Here is a 24,352-nt window from a genome sequence, read left to right as displayed (position 1 = left end):
TGGCCCTTAAGCGTATGAAAATATGCTGATTCTCGCTCATAATAAAAGAAATGCAAAATAAAATATAATGAGATACCACTGGCAAAGATAAGGTTTGCTAATGCTCTATATTGGCAAGAATATGAGGAAACACACACTTTATGTCTGATGGTAGCATAAACTGATACATCTATGGAGGGGATTTGGCAATATTTATCAAAACTTTAAATGAGCATACTTTAACCCCAAAATTCCATTTCTAAGAATATATCTTATAGATACAATTTTTTAAAAAATGTGTTCAGTGATACTTATCCAAGTGTATTTCTTGCAATGATGTTTACAACAGAAAGAAATACAAGATTGAAAACACCCTTAATTTTCATCAATATGGGAGTGATTAAATATATTATAGTACCTATGCTATTCAGCTGTTTTTGTTTGTTTTAACAGACAGCTCCCCATCTACTAAGGGGAAAATGAAATACTATTCAAGCATTAAAAAAAAAATGAGATAACTCTATATCTACTGATAGAGGAAATGTCCTATATTTTGTTACGTGAAAGGACATGAAAATAGCCAAGTACAGAACCATGTACACAGCACACCTCCACAGGGTAAATGGAAAAATAAATACCTACAGAGTCGAATACACAGTTGATCTCAGGAAGGAAAAACCAGTAACTGGGAACCGAGTGGTCAGGTGGGCAGCCCTGATACGTAGTCTGGTGTTCAGGGAGAAGCACTAGAAATGTGGGACTCAGCAGCCAATGGATAGTACTGGAAACCCGACGACTGGATGAGCTCACCAGGAGAGAAGAGGCTGAGACCAGGATGTGAGGCCTCCGAGGTACAAGGAAACCAGGAGTGGGGCGTCAAGGAAGCCAAGAGAAGAAAGTGTTTTGAGAGGGAAGGAGCAGTCAGCTGTGTCAGGTACTTCTGAAGGTGCAGGAGGAGGACAGAGACATTACTGTCGTTTCTAGCACCCTTGATAGGGCTGTCTTTAGTTACATGGTTGGGTGAAAATATTGTTCAGCGGGTTGAAGGCTGACTAGGAGGTGAGGAAGTGGGGAACGGGTTTTGCTCTGAAATGCAGCAGAGCCGGAGAAGGTAAGGTGCAGGTGGCAGTCATGGACACCCCACAGGACACCATCATACTCACACATAGTCCCACACTGACACATGCACAGAAGCACCCGGCCCACCCCAGCACTGGTCAGTCTCAGCAATGATTTTCAAAGTAAAAGATGGCCTCTGCCCTGTGGCTTTGCCCTATCCAGAAGCTCAGCATGGCTGAGGCCTCCAGAGCCAGCTCTGCTCCTTACTATCTGTGTGACCCAGGGCAAGTCACACAACCTCTCTGGCTTTCTCACTCATAAAAGTGAGAAGGATTGTACCTTCCTCATCTGGCACTGTGATGATGAAATAAAGCCTGCGGGACAGTGCAGGGACCAAAGATGTCTCTGAGCCCCCAATGCAGTGTTAGTTTTCTACCAGGAGTAGTAGGTAGGGTGATGGTGTAATTGATCTTTCCAAGTTTGGAGTTACTTTTGAGAGTAAATGGGGATGCTGTTAATTACACCAGGGCCACAGGCATAAACCAGTACAGTCCTGGGAAGATGCCATGTATAATCACCCTTCAGCTAGCAACATCCTCTCTGTCCAGACAGGGAGTGCTCAGGCCCTTTGGTGACTAAGACACCAGGACTCCCCGGGAGGCTGGAAACCCTGGGGGTTCCCCGACCAGGCTGAGGCCCCGGGGCTCTCTCATTACGTTCCTAGTCGTGGCACACTAGTAAATAAGACAAAGCGTCCTTGCCTTCAGAGCCCAGCCCAGCCCGGCCCAACCGCAGGCCCCGCCTCCCTCCGAAGGAGGTCTAAAGCGCAGGCTCCGCTCCTTCACTTCTCTCTTACTCCCGCCCCACACCGCACATGGGATTTGCCCCCTGCAGTAACTCCAGGCAACGGCCTCTCCCCATCCGGCCCTCACCCCTGGACGAAGGATCCCCCCATCTCCTTTCCAGGCGCAGTGCCCCTTCCTGCTGCGGGCACAGGGTCTGCCCCCCAACCTGCCCCCCCCACTTCTCCAAAGTGCCCATGCCCATTCCAGGACGCGGAGCCTGAGCCACGCACCTACGCGGGGAGGGCAGCCTCCGGGAGTGGTCGAGACCAAGCGCCAGGCGGGGACAGTGACCCGCAGGGCGCGGACACAGTACCCGTGGTAACGCACGTGGGCTAGTCCTGATTGCAGTCCGTCCGGGGACCACTTGACACTTAACCCGTTTAGAGCGCTTCACGCTCCGAATCTCATCGGACCCTTTGCCACAGCCCTGCCCAGGGCCACAGATGCCCCCGTTTCACACATGAAGAAGCAGCCCAGGCTCAGACGGGCGTCAAGCCCGGGAGAAGGTTGCCGGGGGAACGAGTGACAGTGTCTGGACTAAAACCCGACCCTCTGCGGCGGGCGGCTCCAGAGCTCCTCCCCTGACCCTCCCTCCTCCACGCCGCCCCCGGCGTTGCCTGCCGCCACGCGCCTCGCCGCCACTGCAGAGACGCGGCTCCGGTCCCGCTCGCCTCCGCTGCGGGCCTCGAGGACGCGGGGTCCCGGCCCCCCGCTGGCCGCGCCGCTGCTGGTGAGTGCGGGGCGCCTCCCCACCCCGCGCCCACGGCCGCTGAGCGCTCCCCGGCGACCCCGGGCGGGGCGGGGGCTTGATCCTGCCTTCGGGCCAGGCTGAGACTGGCAGGTGAGGGGATGGGAGGAGGTCGAGGGAACTAGACCCACCCCACTCCCCACCTGCCTTCTCACCCCTCGGTTCTGGGCGGGGAGGGGGCTCCAGCTGCTGAAGGTTCCCGGACAACCCCCTCCCCCGTCGGCAGGCTCCCAAGCTGCCTGGGATGGACGGAAACTTGGTGCTGGTGACGGCTGGGGTGGGGGGTGGAGAGGGGAGGGGAGTTCTGCCCCGAGGAGCGGGCCGGCCGGCACTGTGGAGTGGCGGTGAAAGCTGGGCGCGCCTTGGTCCCGGGGCAGGGGAAAAGCGGATAGCTGGGAGCTGCTGCTGGGGGGCCGCATGGGGGGCCAGATCCGGCTCCACCAGTCCCGGGCCTGGGCTTGGAGGGAAATTCTTTGCCGGTGAGTCGCGTCCCTAGGGTGTGTTTGACAGGACTGGGCAGACAGGACTGGAAGGTGGAAGGTGTGGGCCCAGGAGGGGGCAGCCCCCAGGTGGGCCGCCCTGAGAAGGCTCAGGTGGAAGCACCTGTCAGGGCCCTTCTCCTCCGGGGCTGGCAGACAGGGTTCCAACCTCCACTCCAGTCTTCTTGAACTCTCGCCAGGTGAGTGGCAGGCTGGGGAAGGAATGGCCTTTTACTACTCTTACCACAGCTCAAGAAAGTAGGAATTATTTCTCTTTAGAGATAAGGAAGGAAGGTCAAAGAGATTAGGAGAACTTGGAAGGAAGTCACCCAGGTGGAAGGGGTAGAGCTGAGGCTTGAATCCAGATGTGACTCCACGCTCAATACACATCCCACTCCCCAAAGGACAGGTCTTAGAAGGAGCTGAGTTGAGGCAGACACTTTTTTTTTATTCTAAGTATGTTACTGTATGCTGCTGCCAGTGCGTATAAAATAAGCGCCCTTGTGAAACAGAAGTTCATGAAAATTCAGAGAGGTAGAGGATTAAACAAATACTTTAATTCCCACTGGTAATTAAATTCCAGGGAGAAAATAAAGGGGACAGGAGCAGAGTGACTGGGAGGGCAGGGGCTTCCAGGTCCAGGGTAATCTAGGGTGGCCTCTAAGAAGAGGATGTTTTAGCAGAGGCCTCAGTAATGAGAAGGATGCAGCCATGCAAGTTTCTGGAGGAAGAGCATTCTAGGCAGCAGGAATAATTACAAAGCCCCAGAGGCCCCCATTGCGGCCTGAGCAGAGAGGCAGGTGGAGAGTGTAGGAGAGTAGGGCAAGAATGTAGAAACTGGGGTTTTATTCTCAGTGTAATGGAAGCTAGTAGAAAGTTTTAAACAAGGGCGTGACATGATTCAATTTAATGGACTCTGCGGGCATAGGAGCAGACGCTTGAAGGCCAGCCAGGAGGCTTTGGTAATAATACCAGCAAGGGTGATGGTGGTTTGGAGCAGGGGGTGGTGGTGGAGGGGTGAGAAGTGGTGATGCAGGGGTGGACCCTCAGTCAGCATGCATGCTCAGAGTCACAGAGCGGCTCCAGGAGCACTCACATGTGCACACAAGCCCACACGTACACACGGAGAGGCACATGCTCCCAACACCCTTTGCAGCGTGTAGACACTAGGTGCACTCAGGCAGACCCACCTGTCCACACCCTCTGAGTCATTCCAGGACTAGGAGGAGGATGTGTGATCTGGGGACCTGAACAAAGCAGGACTCCCCACCACAAAGCTCCGGCATCCCGGATTGCTGGTGTGTCTGGGGCTCCCTCAGGTCCTGGCACAGGGAAGGAGGGTGTCCCTAGATTTTTCCTGGATCTGGTGTCCGCAGGAACCAGACCATTACCCTCTCCATGTGCCTCCCCCCGCAACCTGAACTGGTCTCCCAACTTCACCACCCACTGCCTGTGGGACCTTGGGGAGATTATTTCCCCTCTCCAAGCCCCAGTTTCCTATCTGGGGTTCATCACCCCAACTTCACAGGATGATAGCGAGGCATCAACGAGGTAAGTTTGAGAAGCTGGTCTGGGGCAGGCATCCAGCAGAGAAATGGAGAGCAGGCGGTGGACAGCCCAGCCTTGAATTCAATTCTAGTTTTAATTTTTTTTTTTTTTTTTTTGCGGTACACGGGCCTCTTACTGTTGTGGCCTCTCCTGTTGCGGAACACAGGCTCCGGACGCGCAGGCTTAGCGGCCATGGCTCACAGGCCCAGCCGCTCTGCAGCATGTGGGATCGGGGCACGAACCCGTGTCCCCTGCATCGGCAGGTGGACTCTCAACCACTGCGCCACCAGGGAAGCCCCAATTCTAGTTTTAAATGAGTGACTTGACCGCTCTAGATTTCACAATGGATAGCCAGCATTTATTGAGCACTTACTGTGTACTGAGTGCTTTGCAATCCTTTTCTCATTTGATTATCAGTTTCATCTGTCAATGAGAAGCATAATAGTGTCTACCTCCCAAGGTCCTTATAAGGATTAAATGAGATCCAGCACATAAAGTATTTAGCTCCTTGCCTGGCTCGTTGTAAATGCTCAATAAATAATAACTGTTATTATCAGCAAATGCACATTCCCTTCCTTCCGGCATATAGCTCTGTGACTTTGGGCAGGTTACTTAGCCTCTCTGTGCCCGTTTCCTCTCTGTAGCTTAGGAAGAATAACAGTCCTGATCTCATAGGGTCGTTGGGATGATCAAACGAATCCATCCACATAGAGAACTCAGAACAGCGCCTGGCACATAGTAAATGCTCTATAAATGTCATCTACCCAGTTCTCAGACCGGTTTTCCCATCCTGTCAGGCGGGCACGGCCCACAGCGCCCCCACCAGGCACCATGGACTGGAAGACGCTCCAGGCCCTACTGAGCGGGGTGAACAAGTACTCCACAGCCTTCGGACGCATCTGGCTGTCGGTGGTGTTCGTCTTCCGCGTGCTGGTGTACGTGGTGGCTGCAGAGCGCGTGTGGGGGGACGAGCAGAAGGACTTTGACTGCAACACTAAGCAGCCAGGCTGCACCAACGTCTGCTACGACGAGTTCTTCCCCATCTCCAACATCCGCCTCTGGGCCCTGCAGCTCATCTTCGTCACGTGCCCGTCGCTGCTGGTCATCCTGCACGTGGCCTACCGCGAGGAGCGGGAGAGGCGTCACCGCGAGAAACACGGCGACCAGTGCGCCAAGCTGTACGACAACGCGGGCAAGAAGCACGGTGGCCTCTGGTGGACCTACCTGTTCAGCCTCATCTTCAAGCTCCTCATCGAATTCCTCTTCCTCTACTTGCTGCACACTCTCTGGTACGGCTTCAGCATGCCCCGCCTGGTCCAGTGCGCCAACGTGGCCCCCTGCCCCAACATCGTGGACTGCTACATCGCCCGGCCCACCGAGAAGAAGCTCTTCACCTACTTCATGGTGGGCGCCTCCGCCGTCTGCATCGTGCTCACCTTCTGCGAGATCTGCTACCTCATCTTCCACAGGGTCGTGCGAAGCCTTCCCAGAAAGAGCGGCCTCCGGGGCCGCGGCCCCCCGTCCTCCGCCAGCCAGGCCTCCACCTGCCGCTGCCACCACAAGCTGGTGGAGGCCGGGGAGTTGGGCCCGGATTCCAGCGACGACAAGATACGTGCTTCGGCACCCAACATGACCCCCATCTGACCACGGGCTGGGGAGCGATCCTGGGCTGCCCGTGGGGACAGGCAGGGAGGTATTGTGCCGGTGGAGGGGTCCTCCCGGGGCTGGGGGGCCCCACTCTGAATTCACTACGCTATTCAATTTCACCTTTAGTAGATTGTTTTGAGCGCTGGGCACTGTGCTGTCTGTCTGGTATAGGTCACACCACAGGCCCACTGGCAGCCCTCCTGGGAGAAAGACAAGCAAATTAACTACTGCCTGCAAGGGGACACTTAGAGGACTCCGCTGGGCTTCACCTAAGCCAGGAGGGGATGATGGGGAGAGGCTTCCCTGAGGGAGGAATGTTTAAGAGAGGTGAGAAGTGCTTCCTAGCACACAAAAGCAGGTGCAGAGGCCTGGAGGCCACAAAGGGAAAGATGCTTGCCCTGGGTCTGGTGAGATGTACCAGACCAAAGGGAATCTTCATTCCTTCGGGAGAAGCACCCAGATTCCTGGGATGGAAAGGAAGTATCCTCCCAGCAGTGGAGGTCTGGAGGCTGAGAGTGAGCCTGGGAAGAGGAGGGGTAAGCTCTGGTGACACCAACCCCGGCTTGAGACACCCAGAGATCCTCTGGGTCACCACTGCCCTTTGGGAACCCGCCCCCCATCTTATTCCTCCACCCTCAGGCAGCTTTGCTCCCATCTTCCTCCCACAAGTGTACTCAGTCTGTTGCCAGCCTTTCAGACCCTACTCTCAGGGACTTGAGGTGGATGTGCTGATAGGAACATCCCCAAGGCAATTTCTTTGAAATCAATAAAGGCTGTCTTTTATACAGGTTGACTCTCTTCTTTTCTCCCACACTCCCACCCACAAGACCCTGAGGGCAGAGAAGGTAGCCCCTCAGAAGGGGAGAGAGCTCCATGGCTCGAGCTGAGTTTAGGCTGGGGCTGGGGTTGACCCAGGAGGGATCTGGGGCGGAACCTACAGATATACATGCTGTGATTGTAGATGTGGTCACAAGAGGGCGCTGTGCTCCCTCTACAACAGCAGCGCTAGCCCTTCATAGCGAGGCCCTGCCCTGAGCGCACACAGTCACAGCCCTCTGGTTGCAGACAAACCACACTCCTTCCTCCTTTGTAACCCAGTCACTGCCATCCACAACGTGCACCCCACCCTGTGTACACAAAATCCCTGTTATTCATACTCTCACTCCTGTATGCTCACAACAGGCTCCTCTAAAGGCATGAAGCCCCAGCCTCACCCAAGCGCTATCCAGCTCCTTCCGTTTTCCCTGAGCATTTTCTCCACCCCAGGCCCCTGGCAGACATGAGGACTGCACAGGGGAACAGGACCTGAGCCCAAGGAGCTCAGAGCCTGGGGGAGACAGAGACACACTCATCTCCTGCACTAACCAACCCCAGGTGGATCCCAGCCCCACTCCCAGCACTGTGTGATGACCTGAAATTTCAGGAACACCAACATCCAAGCCAGGACAGGATGGAAAGCAAAAGGGGGTGCAAGACTATACTCACGCAGAGGAACATTTAGTAACTATCAAAGCCAAGGCCAGGAGCCAGAAATCCAGGAGGCAGTGAGCCAAGAGCCAGTGCAGGCAGGGAAAGGACGGGTCATTGTGTCAACAGGACAGGCTGGGGTTCACCTTTGCTCTCACATGTGGTCGTTACTGTGGTGGATAAGCCAGCCAAGTTTAAAGGGCCCGGGCCGGGCTGACACTCACCTCCCAGGTTAAATCATAGCTTAACCACTTCATGACCACAGCTTCACCATGCTGCACCTTGGACAGGCTTTCAGAACCTCAGTCTTGTCATCAATACAATGGGAATTTTATCGGTCAGGGTCTCAACAGGAAACAGATGGCACATTCAAACCAAGGAACTTCAAAGAGTCTCCTTGAGGGACTGTTTTTGAAGGTATAGGCATGCTGAAGGAAACCCATAAAAGGTGCCCTGGGGCTAGTACCAGGGTAGCCATGGACGGGTTGCCACACAAAGGCTGCAAGGAGGCATCCAACCGCAGCAATCAAATAAGTACCATGACTTCACTCTACCACCTCCTACCCACCTGCCAGCGGCTCCCACTGACCCAACACAACCAGAAACCAGAGGGCACAGAAGCCTATTGAGACGGTCAGTGCGGGTCAGCCTCCCAGCGCACAGAGCAGATCTGAGGGGCAAAAGGAACATATTCAGCCCAGCACTCAGGACAGTATCCACTCCTAGGATTGTTGCAGAGATAAAAGGAGACAGTGTCATAACATGTTAGTTCAGGGCTAACATATCCAGTAAATATCCATGCACAACCATGCTTAGGAAAGTCTCTGCCTGCTGCCCAGGCCATCTGGTGTGTCAGTCCCAGCTTGGAGTGGATGGTTGCCACAGTCCCCGGGAGGGCTGATCTCTACCTATTTGCTGTCTTGCATCTTCCAGCATCTGTCCATCTGTCCAGCATCTTCCAGGACGGTTCCCACTGCCTGGATAAGGATGGCTTTGAGGTCAGAGCAACCAGAGAACAACATCAGCTATCCCAGCAGGGACTGAGCCTTCAGTCCTGGTCCCGCTTCTCCAAGCTGCGGGCCAGGACCACAGATGAGGGAATATTCCAGCCCTAAGCATCCCACATTTGGCCTGAGAGCTGTCCCCAGCAGTGCCGCTCACGCTTTCCATCCAGCATGTATTGAGCTACTGTTCACCATGGAGAGTCCCCAGCACACATCTCACGTCCCCTGGTCTTCTCTTATGAGGGTACACACCTCTACCTCCTCTTCCCCCAGTCACGTGAGGAGTCACTGCAAGCTTCCTTCGATAGTGCTTATGATTATGATTTAGATTTCATATACACACTTTCGAGTCCACATCTGCTTCATGATGTGACAGCCACCCTGCAGCCCAAGGCAAATAGATTATTTTGTATTCATCACCCTGATCCAAGCCCCTTGGTAGGGACTAAATGTTTGTGTCTCCCCCAAAATTCGTATGTTGAAACGCTAACTTCCAGTGTGATGTTATTAAAAGGTGGGGCCTTTGGGAAGTGGGCTCATGAGGATGGATTTGTGCTCTTATGAGAAGAGACACGAGGGGGATGGTCTTTCTCTCTCTGCCATGTGAAAACATACTCAGAAGACAGCCCGATATAAACCAGGAAAAGGGCCCTCACCAAGAACCCAACCAGGCTGGCACCCTGATCTTGGACTTCCAGCCTCCAGGACTATGAGAAATAAAGTTCTGTTGTTTAAGCCACCCAGTCTGTAGTATTTTTACAGCAGTCCGAGCTGAGACACCTGCATCATCTATCACCTGGCTCACTGCAATAATCTCCCTGCTTCCTGCTCCAACTCTGGGAAGCAGATGCTGCAAAAGAGAGGGGTGCAAAGGGCCTGCTGGGGAGGAACACCTGTGAACGGAAAGGGGAGGAAGCAGGACCGAGCGACAAGACCCGTTCGTGGGAGCTCTGTGTCTGTTAGACAAAGATGGTCACATTGGATGGAAATGGCTGGGCCCTTGACCACGCTTGGCTCAGCCATTGCCTGGGGCCACCCCAAGCAGAGCCTGGCCACCTGCACAGCTGAAGCAGACCTGGAGGCTGTCAGCTGGCCAGACTCCGCACAGCTGGGCAGCGAGTCCTCCGTTGAAGGGGGAGATCTGCATCCACCACCCACTCCCACAGTCTATTCCCAGCACAGCAGCCAGGGTGATGCCATAAAACCTAAATCAGGCCATGTCACTCCTCTGCCCCAAACCTCCAAAGGCATCTCACACTGGCCTTTAGGGGCCTCCAAGACCTGCCCCACCTGTTCCCTTTCTGAACCCTCATCTCTTCTCCTTGCTGACCTCACTCAGTCACGCTGACCTCCTTGCTCTCCCTCAGGCAGGAAACACCAGGCATATTTCTGCCTCAGGGCCTTTGCATTCTCTCTCTCCCTCTGCCTGGAATGTGCTTTCCTCCTGAGAGCCACAGGGGTCCCTCCCTTCCTTCAGGGCCTGCATCAAAGGTCAGCTGCTTCATGGGAATTTCTCCCTTCTTCTGTTCAAAAATGAAACCACCACCTCCTGGGCCCTCATCCTCCTTTCCTGCTTTACTCTCCACCTAACAGGTATCACCAGCTAACACATTCTATATTTTGTCTGTCTCCCTCCGGCTAGAATGTAAAGCCCACAAGACAGGGAGTTTTGTTATCGCTGGTTCCTGGTTGATCTCCAGTGTCTAGGACAGCAGCACCAGGCAGTGCTCAGCGCTCAGTAAATAATTTGTTGAATTCATAAATTCGTATATGAGCCTGGGGCCCTGCTAGGTGCTGGGCATGTAAACAGGACTCAGCTGCCTGCCCTCAAGGGGCTCACAGACTAATAGGGGAGGGGGTAAAGACAAAGACAAGTAAACAATGCACCCTGGATGGGGAGAAGGGAAATGGGGATGGTTTCATGTGTATAGAGTTTCAGTTTTGCAAGATGAAAATGCTCTGGAGATCCGTCGCACAACAATGTGAATGTATGTAACAGGACTAAACAGCGCACCCAGGGGCAGTAGGTGAGCCGCTGAGAACATAAAGGCTCATCTAATCCAGAGGAGGCCAGCAAGGGGACTTCTGGGGGAAGGGACGTGGAGCAAAGTCCTGAACGACTGTAGGGCTGAGCATGTGAGGGTGCCCCAGCCAGAGGTGACAGCACGGACAAAGGCCAGAGTCAAGTATGGCTGGATCACTGAGTGAAAGGGGAAGAGGGAGGAGGCTGGAGAGGTGCTTGAGGCCAGGAGGCAAAGGAGAGCCACAGAAGGGTTCTAAGCAGGGCAGCGTGTGGTCTGATTTCTGGGGAAGGGTGGGGCTGGGCTGGAAGCCAGGAGACCAGTTGGGAGGCCACTGAGATGGTGGCCTAAACAGGGTCAGGGCAGCGGGAACAGAGGGAGGTGTGGGGGTCTAAGGATGTTTCCCAGGTGGAATGGCCAGGCTGTGGGATTGTCTTGGCCAACCCTGGCTCATCCTTTCCAGGAAGGGGAGGGATCATTCAAACTCTAACCTCCAGAGCCCCTAAGGAAGGGGTGAGGGTGAGGGCAGCTCCTCCCTCCTTCCCAGTAGCTGGGATCACAAAGGCTTTGGGAGGGCCTGGGCCCAGCCACAGGAGAGGAACTCTGGGAGCAGAGGCTGTAGTGGGGGCGTGGTGAGAACCCGCCTCCAGGGACCTCGGTTCTCATGCCCTCAGGGGTCAGAATTTCGTGGGCTCCTCGTCAGCTTTGGAAATCCAGGAGGCTCAGCTCATCATGGCCCTGAGGGACAGTCCTGGAAGGGGAAGCTAGCTCAGCCTCCTGAAGTTGAGGTCTGGGCTGAGCCCACCACACTTGCTGCCCCAGAGGTCCTCCTGCAAGGGCTGAAGGCAGGAGCCTGGGGCACCCACCCTGGGGCACCAGGAATCCAAAGATTGAATCCTGTTGTGGAGGAACACAGGACCTTTCTGACACCGGCCCCAGGCCTTGGACCCCACCTGCCACATTCCCTTTCCTTAGCTGCCCTATCCTTCACCAACATTCTGACCCCAGCTCCCTCCCTTTCAGCCCTTTCTGCTCCCACCAAGACCAACCCACTGATCCTTTTTGTCACAAAAATGTTTTGTTACGTTTTTAGCCCCCATCCATTGGAAAACTTCCTGTGTACTAATATTATGCTATGTGCTTTGATTGGATCTCCCATCAGCCCGATACAGTAGGAACTATTACCTCCCCAATCTATAGAGGAAAAAACTGAGGCACAGGGGTTTAAGCAACGTGCCTAAGGGCACAGAGATAAACAGAAAAGTCTCAACTTCTAGGCCCTACTGCCTCTCCCACCAAGGCCGGTGAAGCCTCCGGACGTCGCAGCCCCCAGTCCTTGGGCCTTTGCTCACGCTGTTCTTCTGCCTAGAATGCTCTCCCCCCAGCCCCCATCTGGCTGACGAAAGCCAGTTTCACATATTGCAGTATGGGAAAGTCATTCTGGCTTGTACATGAGTTAATTCGAATTTTATGCTAACTAAAACAGCCTGTTTGTGACCTATCAAACCTACGTTGTTCATCTGCTTTAATTATTAAAGAAAAGGGTGCATTGACCAGAAGTAAAGAACGTTCATGTTAAAAATAAAGATCACAACATGCCTCCCTTCCTGGGACGCCCGTGCCGCTACTCCTCTGATGATGACTCCCTTCCCAGGTGCCAAGGCTGTACTGACTCACTGTGCGCTGCTGAGCTGTGCTTTTTGGGGGTTTGGGGTTTTCTGGGTTTTGTTTTTCTTGAAACCTTGAAGGAATGTATCCCTGACTTGTTTGATGTTCTTTGTTCTGACAAGATATAAACTGTGCTGAAACCCATGCTTCTCCAGAGCAGTTCCTCAGAGTTATCTGAGAGGCTGTCTCCTGGACAAGAATCCTCAGTGTGGCTCAAATAAAACTCTTTTCTATTCCTGCTATAGATTGTTGATTGTGTCCATCGCCGTGGCTAGCGCAGGCTCCTCCAGGAAACGCTCCTAACCAAGTCCCTCTGAGTCTGGCAGTTCTCAGGAGAACTCTGTGCCTCTACTCTAACCCCAGGGCTGATACGCTCAGTTCCTGCCTTCTGCTCCAGCCAGTGGGAGCCCCAGGCCAGAGACCACATCTGGCTGGTTTGTGGTGAAGTCCCCAGCTCCACATACAGTGCCTGCAGCACACGAGTGTTCACACACAGGATGATGCCTGAATGAGCAATGGCAGGCTCTGCCCACCCCTAATTCCTTGGGATGTCTCCCCCCACCCCGTATTTAGAGGCATGAGAACGGGATCCAAGCTAAAGGTCGGGAGAGTCCCTGCCAGCCATCCCCTCCCCAGTCTCACGTGGTCCACGGGCACTTCTTAGTGCCCTCTGATTGTGTAGCCTGCCCAGGAGTGGGGATGTTTGAGAATTCTGCAAGAACAGGGGCTGGGTAGAGACCCCAGCTCCACCACAGACGCCAGGGAGGGCAGATTAGAACCCCTCTCTCCCAGTGTGGTTCCCCATGCCCTAACGAGTCTTGATTACCCAGTGTGGCTTTCCTGGTGACCGCAGGGCACCATAGTTTCCCCTCCAGAATGTGGCTTTGTCCCAGGGGGGGCACTGCGGGGGGCACCCCGTGGCCACCCCACAAATGAGGGGTCTTCTCCCTTCTCACCAAGGGGCAAGGAGATGTCCTTCCCTAGAGGCCCCCTCACCCTCATCCCCACCCGCCCATCTCTCACAGCCTCTCAGGCCAGTTGCCTGAGATCAGAAAGTTCTGGCTGCAATCCTTTCAAATGTAGCCACCCTGGGAAACTCACAACCCCGAAACCCCCTCCGCGAGAACCTGTTCCACAGCCAAGGAAGCTGAGGCTGGGAGAGTCTGTCGGCCTGAAGACCTCGGAGGGCAGACATGGAAAGCAGCGGTTTCTCATCCTCTTCCCTTTCGACCCCCAGCGCCACCTCCCGGGCCCCTTCCTTGAGTGTGGTTTCAGGGAGCCTGCACCTCCCGTCCCGCCCCCGCTCGGCTCGGAACAGCGCCCGCCGCCCTCCCGCCGCTTCCTGACCCCACCCCGCCCCGCGTGCTATTTAAGGCGCCCCCGCCGCCAGGCGCCGTCCAGCAGGCAGGGCTCCCACGGGCGCCGCTCCGGCCGACGCGCGTCCCCACTGTCACCTGGGCCGCCGGCAGGCAGGCGGTGAGTTGGGCTGGGGCGCCACCTGCCAGCTGACGAGCGGGCAGGGACAGGTTGCCACGTGCCAGGGGCTGAGGGTGGCTGCTGGGGGACCCACCGCAGCTGCGCTCACCCAGCCTGCTGGGCCAGCGTCTGCGCTAAGCCAGGCTCCTGCCTCCTTCGGTCGCATCCTTAGAACCCTTGTTAGTAGGAATAGTATCATTTCCATTTTACAGGAGAGGAGTGCTCAGAGGTCGTCACTTATCCAAGGGCCCAGTTTGTAGAAGAGTCAGGATTTGAACCCAGGCCTGGTTCCAGAGCCTGGCTCTAAACAGCTTTGCTGCTGGGGAGAAGCACCGCCCCTGCCCCTTTCCCCTACCTTCCTCCCCCCACTCTCCCCGTGGTGTTCTGGGAACTTCGTGGCCTGTGCCTCCACCCTGCCATGACAGTTCCTTTCAAGAGTCTAGAATTTGGCAGCGACAGCTTTGGCAGGGGGAGGGGATGGAGAAAGGGGACAGGATCAAGTGTCGGTACTTGAGCGGCAGGTGGTCAGTATCGCTGACAGGTGGAGCTAATGCAGGATGCTGCCTTGAGTGTCTAGCATGCCTTCACCCACCCCACCATAAACTCAGAGGTTAGAGTGAGGCCAGCTGGGTGAGAGCTGGTGGGGTGGGGAGTGGGGACCTGAGGCTTTCGGCCCCCTGAGAAGCTGAGGATATCACCACCACCACCCACTCCCCCACTGGCGGTGGGGGGGTGGGGACAGCCTGTCCTGGGCAAAGGGAGGAGAGGCAAGGCACAGCCTTGTGACCTTGGATAAGTTCCTCAAATTCTCTATTCCCTTAGGCTCAGGAACCTCACCTTGATCCAGACCTCCTTCGGCTGTGGTCACCCTGGGACTGCAGCTGGGAACAAGAGGGACACAGATGTGACTAGACAGGGACCCTAGCTGTACCCTTGCCAGAGCTTAGCAGTCATCATCCAAAGATCTGGGTGTGAGTCCCCAGGCCAGTCCCTTCCCCTCCTGGAGCTCAGTTTCCCTCTGGGTAAAATGGGTGTGGCCGGCCTCCCTGCAGGCTTGTTGCTAGGACAGCTGAGAAGGATGCTGACAGTGTCCTCTGTCTCCTTGCAGACGGAGGCCCAGGAGCCATGGGCGACTGGGGCTTCCTTGAGAAGCTGCTGGACCAGGTCCAGGAGCACTCGACCGTGGTGGGCAAGATCTGGCTGACGGTCCTTTTCATCTTCCGCATCCTCATCCTGGGCCTGGCTGGCGAGTCAGTGTGGGGCGACGAGCAGTCGGATTTCGAGTGTAACACGGCCCAGCCAGGCTGCACCAACGTCTGCTACGACCAGGCCTTCCCCATCTCCCACATCCGCTACTGGGTGCTGCAGTTCCTCTTCGTCAGCACGCCCACCCTGGTCTACCTGGGCCATGTCATTTACCTGTCTCGGCGCGAGGAGCGGCTGCGGCAGAAAGAGGGGGAGCTGCGGGCACTGCCGGCCAAGGACCCACGCGTGGAGCGGGCACTGGCAGCCATAGAGCGACAGATGGCCAAGATCTCGGTGGCGGAGGACGGTCACCTGCGGATCCGTGGGGCGCTGATGGGCACCTATGTGGCCAGCGTGCTCTGCAAGAGTGTGCTGGAGGCAGGCTTCCTGTACGGCCAATGGCGTCTCTATGGCTGGACCATGGAGCCTGTGTTCGTGTGCCAGCGCTCGCCCTGCCCCTACCTCGTAGACTGCTTTGTCTCACGCCCCACGGAGAAGACTATCTTCATCATCTTCATGCTGGTGGTTGGACTCATCTCCCTGGTGCTCAACCTGCTGGAGCTGGCGTACCTGCTGTGCCGCTGCCTCAACCGGGGGATGAGGGCCCGGCAGAGCCAGGACACGCCCCCAGCCCAGGGCACCTCCTCGGAGCCTTATGCTGACCAGGTCTTCTTCTACCTCCCCATGGGTGAGGGGCCCTCATCCCCGCCATGCCCCACGTACAATGGGCTCTCGTCCAGTGAGCAGAACTGGGCCAACCTGACTACGGAGGAGAGGCTGGCTTCTTCCAGACCCCCCCTCTTCCTGGACCCGCCCCCCCAGAGTGGCCGGAAATCCCCCAGTCGCCCCAGCAGCTCTGGTTCCAAGAAACAGTATGTATAAGAGCCCGGGAAGTCTTGCTGCCTTTAGTGCAAGACTCTGCAGAGATGACTGGGGCTGGGGAAGCAGGTGCTTGCTGGCCAGAAGGCCTCACTGCATGTTGTTCTTGAACACCTGGGGCCTTCCTGGTGACCAGAGGGCACCATAGTTTCCCCTCCAGAATGTGGCTTTCTCCCAGGCACAGACAGAGGCAGCTTGGGGTGCTCTTGGCCAAGGGTGTTTGGGCCCTGTGGTCTTTTTCACCGTGTTCAAAGGGACTCGGAGACAATTTCCTCCACCCCCACCCCCTGGAAGATTCACCTCTGCCCAGGTTGTCCACACACCCGGTCCTCACAGAAAAAGGCTGGTCGAGGCTGCTGGGTCAGCCTTGATCCCACACACAGACAGAGCCTGTGCTGGATCTGGCCCTGTCAAGGGGACTGGGGTCTTGTTCTCATCACTCCTTCCTAGTTCTGCTGTTTATCCTTCTAAAATAAACAGGACTTGACCACAAGCGAGGTGTGTATTGATACTGTCATGATGTGCCTGGGGTGGGGGGACAGCTGCTTTACCCAGGCTTCCTTTTTGGTCCTGCATAATCTGTCTTTGGCCTTAGCAATCCCAACACCAGGCAGCACCTTCAACCCTCAAACTCCTACATACTGCCTCTCAGCAGCTCTGAGTCCTAAACACTGCCTTTTGAAATGCCCCAGCACCAGCCCCCTCAACCTGCCCCTTAATCAGTGGCCAAAGCAGAGACTGTCCCCATCCTGCCCCATGGCCATCCAGTGCCCCGGCCACGCTCCCAACTGCAGTGTGCTTCCTTACTGGACACTGCTCCCCACCCTGCCTGCATGCCAGCCAAGCCCTTCAGAGTCCAGCTCAAATGGGCCTGCACCCCTCGGTATTTGGGGAGGCAGGTTTAGATCACTTGCCCCCTCCTACCTTGGCCCTGTCTAGTCTGCCCACCAGAAGGAGCAACTCAAGGATCTGCATCATAAATCCTCCCCATGCACCTAAAACTAACACAGTGAGAACAGACAATGGCAGTGTAGAGAGGTGGAAGGGACGGCCAGCGTCCAGTGGAGGAATCGAGTCCTGCCTCTGAGTCACAAAGGTTGCAGGAAAAAAAAAATAAGCAATTGAACTAGATCTTGACAGATAAATAGGAGTCTGCTGGGGAGGGAAGAGGACACCTTGTTTGGACAGAAAACTGTGCAAAGGCATGGTGAAGGGGAACCGTTGGGGACTGAGGGGGTGCTTAGGGCCTGATGAGCCATCTAGGATGTGGGAAGTACAGCTGAGGATAAGCCCAGTGTTGGCAGAGTTGACGTGGAAGGTGACCCGGATGGAGGCAACACTCAGTGGCCCTCGGAGGCAAGCTGTTGCCTGCTGGTTGTCCTCCCCTACCCAGGGAGATCTGGGGGTGGGGCTGGAGGAGGGGATGGGGTCCATCTCACGTGGCCACATGCTTCTCCTTGAGAACCATTATAGCGGGTGAACAACCTTCCCCTGTCCCATCAAGATAGGTCTTCAAAACACCAGCTCTGTATCCTTCACCCCAGAATTCACTCACTCACTGCTTACCCATCAAGTCTGAATGCTCGGCCTGATAAGTTACAGCCCTCACTCTTCCAGCTTTGGTTCCCATGGTTCGCTCTGAATCCCTGAGATCCAACCAGACCAGCCTCCTCATAGCTCCCCAAACTCACTGGGTATGTTCTCACCCTGCTCCTTTGCCAGCCTGGAGTGCCTCTTCCCCGCACTTCCAAACCCCACCAGTCCTTTACACACTTCCGTACCCTGGAAAAGGCAGAGCCTGAAGCAGAAGAAAGAGTAAGATAAGTTTTGATGTTAGAGGGTCCTCAAATTAAATGCTGCCTGTAATACGTATAAAGCCATGTGGTCTTAAGTCAATCATTTCACTTCTCCAAGGCTGAGTTTTCTCAGCTATAAAATGCAGATAAGATTGCCTGCCTCACAGGTGCAAGAAATAAAAACAAGAGAAAGTATATGAGTGCACCTGGCTCCTAATGCCATGCAATAAAATTCAGCTCACCCTCTCCAGCAAGGCTATCATAGGTTCTTCCTCCTTTAGGAAGCCCTCCCCCACTTCTCCAGCCAGTCTCCGGTGATGATCTCTACCTTTCGGCAATCTGGATCACTGCTTGGTATGAGCCTATTTCATCTCCCCAGTGAGTCTCTAAGGACTGCCAGGGAGACGTTCTTCATTTACCATGGGCCTAGCCCTGCATTCAGTTTTTTTTTTTTTTTGGCGGTACGCAGGCCTCTTACCGTTGTGGCCTCTCCCGTTGTGGAGCACAGGCTCCGGACACACAGGCTCAGCGGCCATGGCTCACGGGCCCAGCCACTCCGCGGCATGTGGGATCTTCCCGGACCGGGGCACGAACCCGTGTCCCCTGCATCGGCAGGCGGACTCTCAACCCACTGCACCACCAGGGAAGCCCCCTGCATTCACTTTGACTATAAAGTGAGGGATTAAGTTAGACTGGGCAGAAAGTAGACTGTTCATACGTTGGAAGGGCATAACTCCAGGAGGCTGAGGTCCCCTTCCAAGGGATTCTCCCCAAGCCAGGCTGAGAGGCCAGATCTGTGGGGTCAGAGGTTGGTCTCTTAGAGCCAACCCAACCTGGGGGCCCTGGGAGCCTGTGTTTCTGGTATCCCCTACCTGTCCTGGCTTGGAAAGGTGGAAGAAGACAGGTTTAGGTGAGTGAGGAGGGCATCCATCCCCTCCCTCAAGGCTTACCCACTCTGAGCTTGGTGCTGGGACTTGGGCCTTTGGTAAGGCTGGGGTTGGGTCCTAGACTGGTGGCCACTCAAACACAAGGGCAAATGGGCTGGGGGTTTAAGGATGAGTATAGTGTAGTGGGGACAGGACCACACAGATTAGGGCAGGGGCAGTGCGGTGAAGACTTATGAAATGAAGAGTGGCTCTAAGCCCCAGCCCACCCCTATTCACTTCCTAAAGCTGTCATAACAAAGTACCACAGACTGGGTGGCTCCAGTGACAGAAATGTATTGTCTCACTGTTCTGGAGGCCAGAAGTCCAAGATCAAGGTGTCCACAGGGTTATTTCCTTCTGAGGGCTGTGAGGGAGAATCTGTTACATGCCTCTCTCCTGACTTAAGATGGGTTGCTGGCAATACCTGGCATTCCTCAGCTTACAGAAGCATCACCCCCATCTCTGCCTTTATCTTCACATGGCATTCTCCCTGTGTGCCTGTCTGTCTCTAGGTCCAAATTTCTTCTTTTTATAAAGATACCATTCCTATTGGATTAGTGTCACCCTAATGGCTTCGTTTTAACTTGCTCGCCTCTGTAAAGATCCTGTTTCCATATGAGGTCACATTCTGAGTGGCTGGGGGTTAGCAATACCTTTTGGGGGCACACAATTCAACCCATACCACCACCCCATGGGCCCCACTTCACCTCCAAGCACTGGTGGAGGGAGGTCAAGGAGAAGGCTACTATATATTGTACTCAGGCATCTCCTTTCTGATGTGGCCTGGATGGAACACAGCAGATTCACATCGCACGTCTTCCATTGCATTCTTCTTCCTCCCACCAGCCTATCCCTCGTCACCACCAAAATTCAAGATGGTAACAGGCAACTCTTGGTCACAGAAAAAGCCGTAGGAGGCTTGACTCCTGCCTCCCCGCCCCCACCCCCTCACTTGACTGTGGTCCTTTCCCCTCTCTGGGCCTCAGTGTCACCACTGTGAAATGAAAGGATTGGATGAGAAACAGGCATGTGGCAACTAGGCATGAGGAGCATCGCAAGGAATAACCTGCCACTGATCATTGATCTGCAGCTCACAAGCAATGTGCTATTTTTCAGGAATCAGAACAGATTCAAAGTTATTTCTATAAGGTCAATTCCAGTCACTTGAATCCACATTGCCTTCCTGAGTAGAAAAGAAAGGGATGGGGTTATGTGGAGGGCACTGGGAATTTTTCATAACCCAAGGTCATCTTATCGGCAGCCCATGGGAGCAGTGAACGTCATGGGCCACACATAAACAAGACAGAGAGCTCGTGGGCTGGGTGATGTCAAAACTTCTTCCCCATCTAACATGCTGGCTCACTGACCACTGGGTTGCTGACCTCATGAATTTACCACTGACCTCCAGTGCCTTGACTGGAGGTCCTTCATTTCCTTTTCACACTAACGTCAGCATGACTACTGATGTTTGCAGGAAGAGGAATTCATCTCAGGATTGTTGGAACTTCTTTTTCTACCTTACAGCTTCTCCCACCAGTCCTGGCTCAGACTTCAAGGGTCACATGAGGCTCAACAGTTCTGCCCTTCTCATCCAAGCCACACACAGATATAGCCACCAGGCTGGTCCTGAGCCTGCTTTTCTCCTATTCCTCCAGCTGACTCTGATTCCAGAAGTCTCTGGCCAACCTGCAGTTAGTCTACTTTCCTCTCAACATGTGCCACACTCCCCTGGGTGCTAGACATGATACTCCAGGTGGTCAGAATCCAGATTATCACCTCTCTTGTCTCAAAACTTCTACCTCTATTAATGCAACCTAGGGTTACATTAGCTTTTCTCTTTTCTTCTCTTTTTCATATATAGAATTTGGGGGGTATAACAAAGGTAATGCATGTTCATTATAGACAATGAGATCCCACCATCTTGGGGTAACAACTGATAATATTCAGAAGTAACTCCTTCCAGACTCTTCCATGCATATATTTAAATAAAATCGGAGTAAAGGTGTACCTATAATTTTGTATTCTGCTTTTTAAATTTTACATTAAATCATAAGGCTTTTCACCATGTTATCAAGTATCCTAGGAAACACCATTTAATGGCTTTATCATATGGCTTTATCATTATCTACTTAACCATGACCCTGATATTGGATTTTTAGAGTGTTTGCAACTAATTATCCTCTATTATAAATTGTCCTGTGGGGCTTCCCTGGTGGCGCAGTGGTTGAGAGTCCGCCTGCCGATGCAGGGGACGCGGGTTTGTGCCCCGATCCGGGAGGATCCCACGTGCCGCGAAGCGGGTGGGCCTGTGAGCCAGGGCCGCTGAGCCTGCCCGTCCGGAGCCTGTGCTCCGCAACGGGAGGGGCAGCAGCAGTGAGAGGCCCGCGTACCGGAAAAAAAAAAAAAAAAAATTGTACTGTGATGTGAATGTACATAAAAGTTTTCCAAATTGCCTATTTCCTTAAAAGAAAGACATTCCAAGAAGTGAAATTACTGGGTCAAAAGGTATGAAATTTAAAATTTAAAAATTTTTTTTAATTTAAAAAAAATTTTTTTTTAAAGATGTTGGGGGTAGGAGTTTATTAATTAATTTATTTATTTTTGCAGTGTTGGGTCTTCATTTCTGTGCGAGGGCTTTCTCTAGTTGTGTCAAGCGGGGGCCACTCTTCATCGTGGTTCGTGGGCCTCTCACTATCGCGGCCCCTCTTGTTGCGGAGCACAGGCTCCAGACGCGCAGGCTCAGTAGTTGTGACTCACGGGCCTAGTTGCTCCGCGGCACGTGGGATCCTCCCAGACCAGGGCTCGCACCCGTGTCCCCTGAATTAGCAGGCAGATTCTCAACCACTGTGCCACCAGGGAAGCCCAAAATTTCTTTTAATTTAATTTTTTTAATTAAAAAAATGTTTTTAATGGATTACTGATTATGAAAGTAATCCATTGTGAATGATTCAGAAATGCAGAAAAGCACAAGCAAATCATAAGTGAAGGCATCAGCTACCTCTGAGGGTGGAGAGAAGGTGGAGCTGAAAACAGGAGAGCTGACTGAAGGCGGTGGGCTCATGGGTCCCCTCCTCCATTCTGAGCAGCTAGGTGACCACCCTTCCCCTACCCTGTGGAGCGATGGGAGGTCGTTCTCTGGAGAGGATAGAACAGCGATGGACGGGGAAACACCACGCCAAGTAGAGGGTGGCAGCGCCATGAAGATCATGGAGGAATGAAGTGGAAATTTACATACTGAATGGCGAAGACGCTCAGCCATCTCCCCTGAGATGGCTCCCAGAACGCTGGATGATAGATAAGACTCTAAGACTGCAGGCAGGGAAGGCTCCTTGAGGAGGTGAGCTTCAGCACCTGAAAGGTGAGGAGGAAGGCTCCAGGGAAGAGATGGGGAATGGGGAAGAGCATCCTAGGTAGAGGGAACAGCTGAAGAAGAAAGGAGCTGACGAACAAAGGAGATTGACATATTCATTGTTCAGGATTCTTTTAGATATGAAACAAGCTTCTTTCCAGTAAAAATGTCTTGTATATTCAATAGCATCATATGAAAGTGCCCGTTTCAAAGCACCCATGCTAGCACTATTAAAAATTTCAATTCCCTTGTTTATTAATTATTAATCAGAAAAAAATATATATCACCTTTCAATGCATAAGCCTTGATTACTAGTGAGCCTAAACATTTTAACACGTGCGTCTTTAATACGTTTCTTCTGTGAATGTTTTTGCCCATTTTTCGCTCATGTTCTGGTGCTTTCTGATTAACCTCTTTACAGAGAGATTTCAACTCTTTATCTGGCATATTTGTTATCTTTAAAATTTCACAGTGTGTGATTTTGTCCTTTTAAATTTCTATGTAGTCAAATTTGTCAATTTTTTCCTTTACAATATTTTTATACTTATACTGTTTCCCACTTTCTAAGACTATTTTTCCTCTTTGATATTTAATACTGTAACCTGTCTTGAAAATAATGAGACAAATAAATAATTATTGAATGAAATAAAGCATGAACAAATAAATTAATTTTAGCATACAATGTAAGCTGAGGTGCTAATTTTTCCCCCAATAATTAATGATTCCATCAGCACTTATTGAATAATCCTTCCTACACTAATTTGTGATATCAGCTTGACTGTATACTACCTTTTTATATATAAAACAGTCTATTTCTGGACTACCTAAAATTATATTCCATCAACCTATCAAATTATATGATACTACCACCCTTTTCATGAGTGTGCCTGTGTAACACATTTTAATGTCTGCTAGAATACATTCTCCCTTTATTGTTTTTACTTTTCTTGAGAATCTTGGAAGCCAGGTATATATTCTCGAGGCAGGTGTTTGAAAGAGTCTTCTAAGTGGAATCTGACAGACCCAAAAGAAAAGAGCTAAAGATATGGCACTAGATGTTCCCCAAGAAAACAGACAGCTAGATGGCCAAGCCCCACCCATTCACTCAGAGCAGCTTTTTAGTGACCCAGTCTCAAATATGAGTGCGCAGCCAAGGATGTCAGGCATTCAAGGGAAGCGCCTTATGTGAAAGAGTCTGAAACAAACAGAATAAAGTTTTCTAGAGGAAATAGAGATTATGTATGGAGAATAAAACTTTTTTTAACTATCACTGCTTTCTTCAGAAAGATAAAAGAGTGTATTGCATCCATGAAAAAAGAAGATGATGCTCTAAAGAAGAAATAAGGGACTTCCCTGGTGGCTCAGTGGTTAAGAATCCGCCTGCCAATGCAGGGGACACGGGTTCGAGCCCTGGTCCGGGAGGATCCCACATGCCGCAGAGCAACTAAGCCCGTGCGCCACAACTACTGAGCCTGCACTCTAGAGCCCGCGAACCAAAACTACTGGGCCCGTGTGCAAACAACTACTGAAGCCTGCGCACCCTAGAGCCTGTGCTCCACAACAAGAGAAGCCACTGCAATGAGAAGCCGGCGCACCGCAACGAACAGTAGCCCCCGCTCCCCGCAACTAGAGAAAGTCCGCGTGCAGCAACAAAGACCCAATGCAGCCAAAAAATAAATAAATTTTTAAAAAAATGAGTCTTTACAAAAAAGAAGAAGAAGAAATATGCAGCGAATAACAACAAATTCAAGTTCTTGGAAAATGAAAAACATGAGAGCAGAATTGAAAACTTCAATAAACATTTTGGAAGATAGCTAGGCAATCACCCCAGAAAATAGAGTAAAAGACAAAGATATAGACATTACAAAAAATTTTTTTTAAGTTAGAGGATCAGTACAGGAGGTCCAATTAACAGGAGTTCTAGAAAGGGGAACAGGAAGAAAAAAAAAAAAAAGGAGTGGAAGTAATCAGAGAAAATCTTAGATTGAGAGGGCTACTAAGTGCCCAGATCAATGGACAATATAGGTCCACACCTCTGAAATTTTTCAAAATACCTGAGACAAAGAGATGAGCCTACAAGTTTCCAGAGAGAGAGAACACAGTCTCAAGAATCAGAATGGCATCACACTTTGCAGCAATCCTCGAGGCTACAAGAAAATGGATCAAAGCCTTCAAAATTCTGAGTAAAGTGATTTGCAACAGAAATTCTATATCCA

General features: G+C 52.7%; 2 protein-coding genes across 5 annotated transcripts; both read left to right on the top strand.

The window, feature by feature from the left end:
• Window positions 1–2,165: 2,165 nt before the first annotated feature.
• GJB3 (gap junction protein beta 3) lies at window positions 2,166–7,090 on the top strand. Of its 4 annotated transcripts, none has more exons than XM_060140618.1 (2): window positions 2,166–2,613; window positions 5,434–7,090. In XM_060140618.1, the coding sequence occupies exon 2, from the start codon at window positions 5,490–5,492 to the stop codon at window positions 6,300–6,302; it is 813 nt and encodes a 270-aa protein (XP_059996601.1). In that variant the 5' UTR covers window positions 2,166–2,613; window positions 5,434–5,489; the 3' UTR covers window positions 6,303–7,090. The 4 variants fall into 4 exon arrangements, with proteins under 4 accessions (XP_059996601.1, XP_059996602.1, XP_059996603.1 ...); XM_060140619.1 differs by having other exon boundaries at window positions 2,167–2,613; window positions 5,456–7,090; XM_060140620.1 differs by lacking the exon at window positions 2,166–2,613 and adding an exon at window positions 3,051–3,310 and having other exon boundaries at window positions 5,456–7,090.
• A 6,760-nt stretch (window positions 7,091–13,850) lies between these two features.
• On the top strand, window positions 13,851–16,558 carry GJA4 (gap junction protein alpha 4). The gene is made up of 2 exons (XM_060140617.1): window positions 13,851–13,941; window positions 15,050–16,558. Exon 2 carries the CDS (start codon window positions 15,067–15,069, stop codon window positions 16,066–16,068), a length of 1,002 nt encoding a protein of 333 aa, XP_059996600.1. The 5' UTR covers window positions 13,851–13,941; window positions 15,050–15,066; the 3' UTR covers window positions 16,069–16,558.
• The last annotated feature ends 7,794 nt before the right edge of the window (window positions 16,559–24,352 follow it).

The sequence above is a fragment of the Lagenorhynchus albirostris genome, chromosome 2, assembly GCF_949774975.1.
Source record: "Lagenorhynchus albirostris chromosome 2, mLagAlb1.1, whole genome shotgun sequence".
Classification (NCBI taxonomy): domain Eukaryota; kingdom Metazoa; phylum Chordata; class Mammalia; order Artiodactyla; family Delphinidae; genus Lagenorhynchus; species Lagenorhynchus albirostris.
Note: the sequence above shows the minus strand (reverse complement) of the source record. Positions and strands in the feature narration are given on the sequence as shown.

Bases quoted from the DNA above. Each gene is read 5' to 3' on its own strand.
- GJA4 (XM_060140617.1), top strand. From the start codon at position 15,067: ATGGGCGACTGGGGCTTCCTTGAGAAGCTGCTGGACCAGGTCCAGGAG.
- GJB3 (XM_060140618.1), top strand. From the start codon at position 5,490: ATGGACTGGAAGACGCTCCAGGCCCTACTGAGCGGGGTGAACAAGTAC.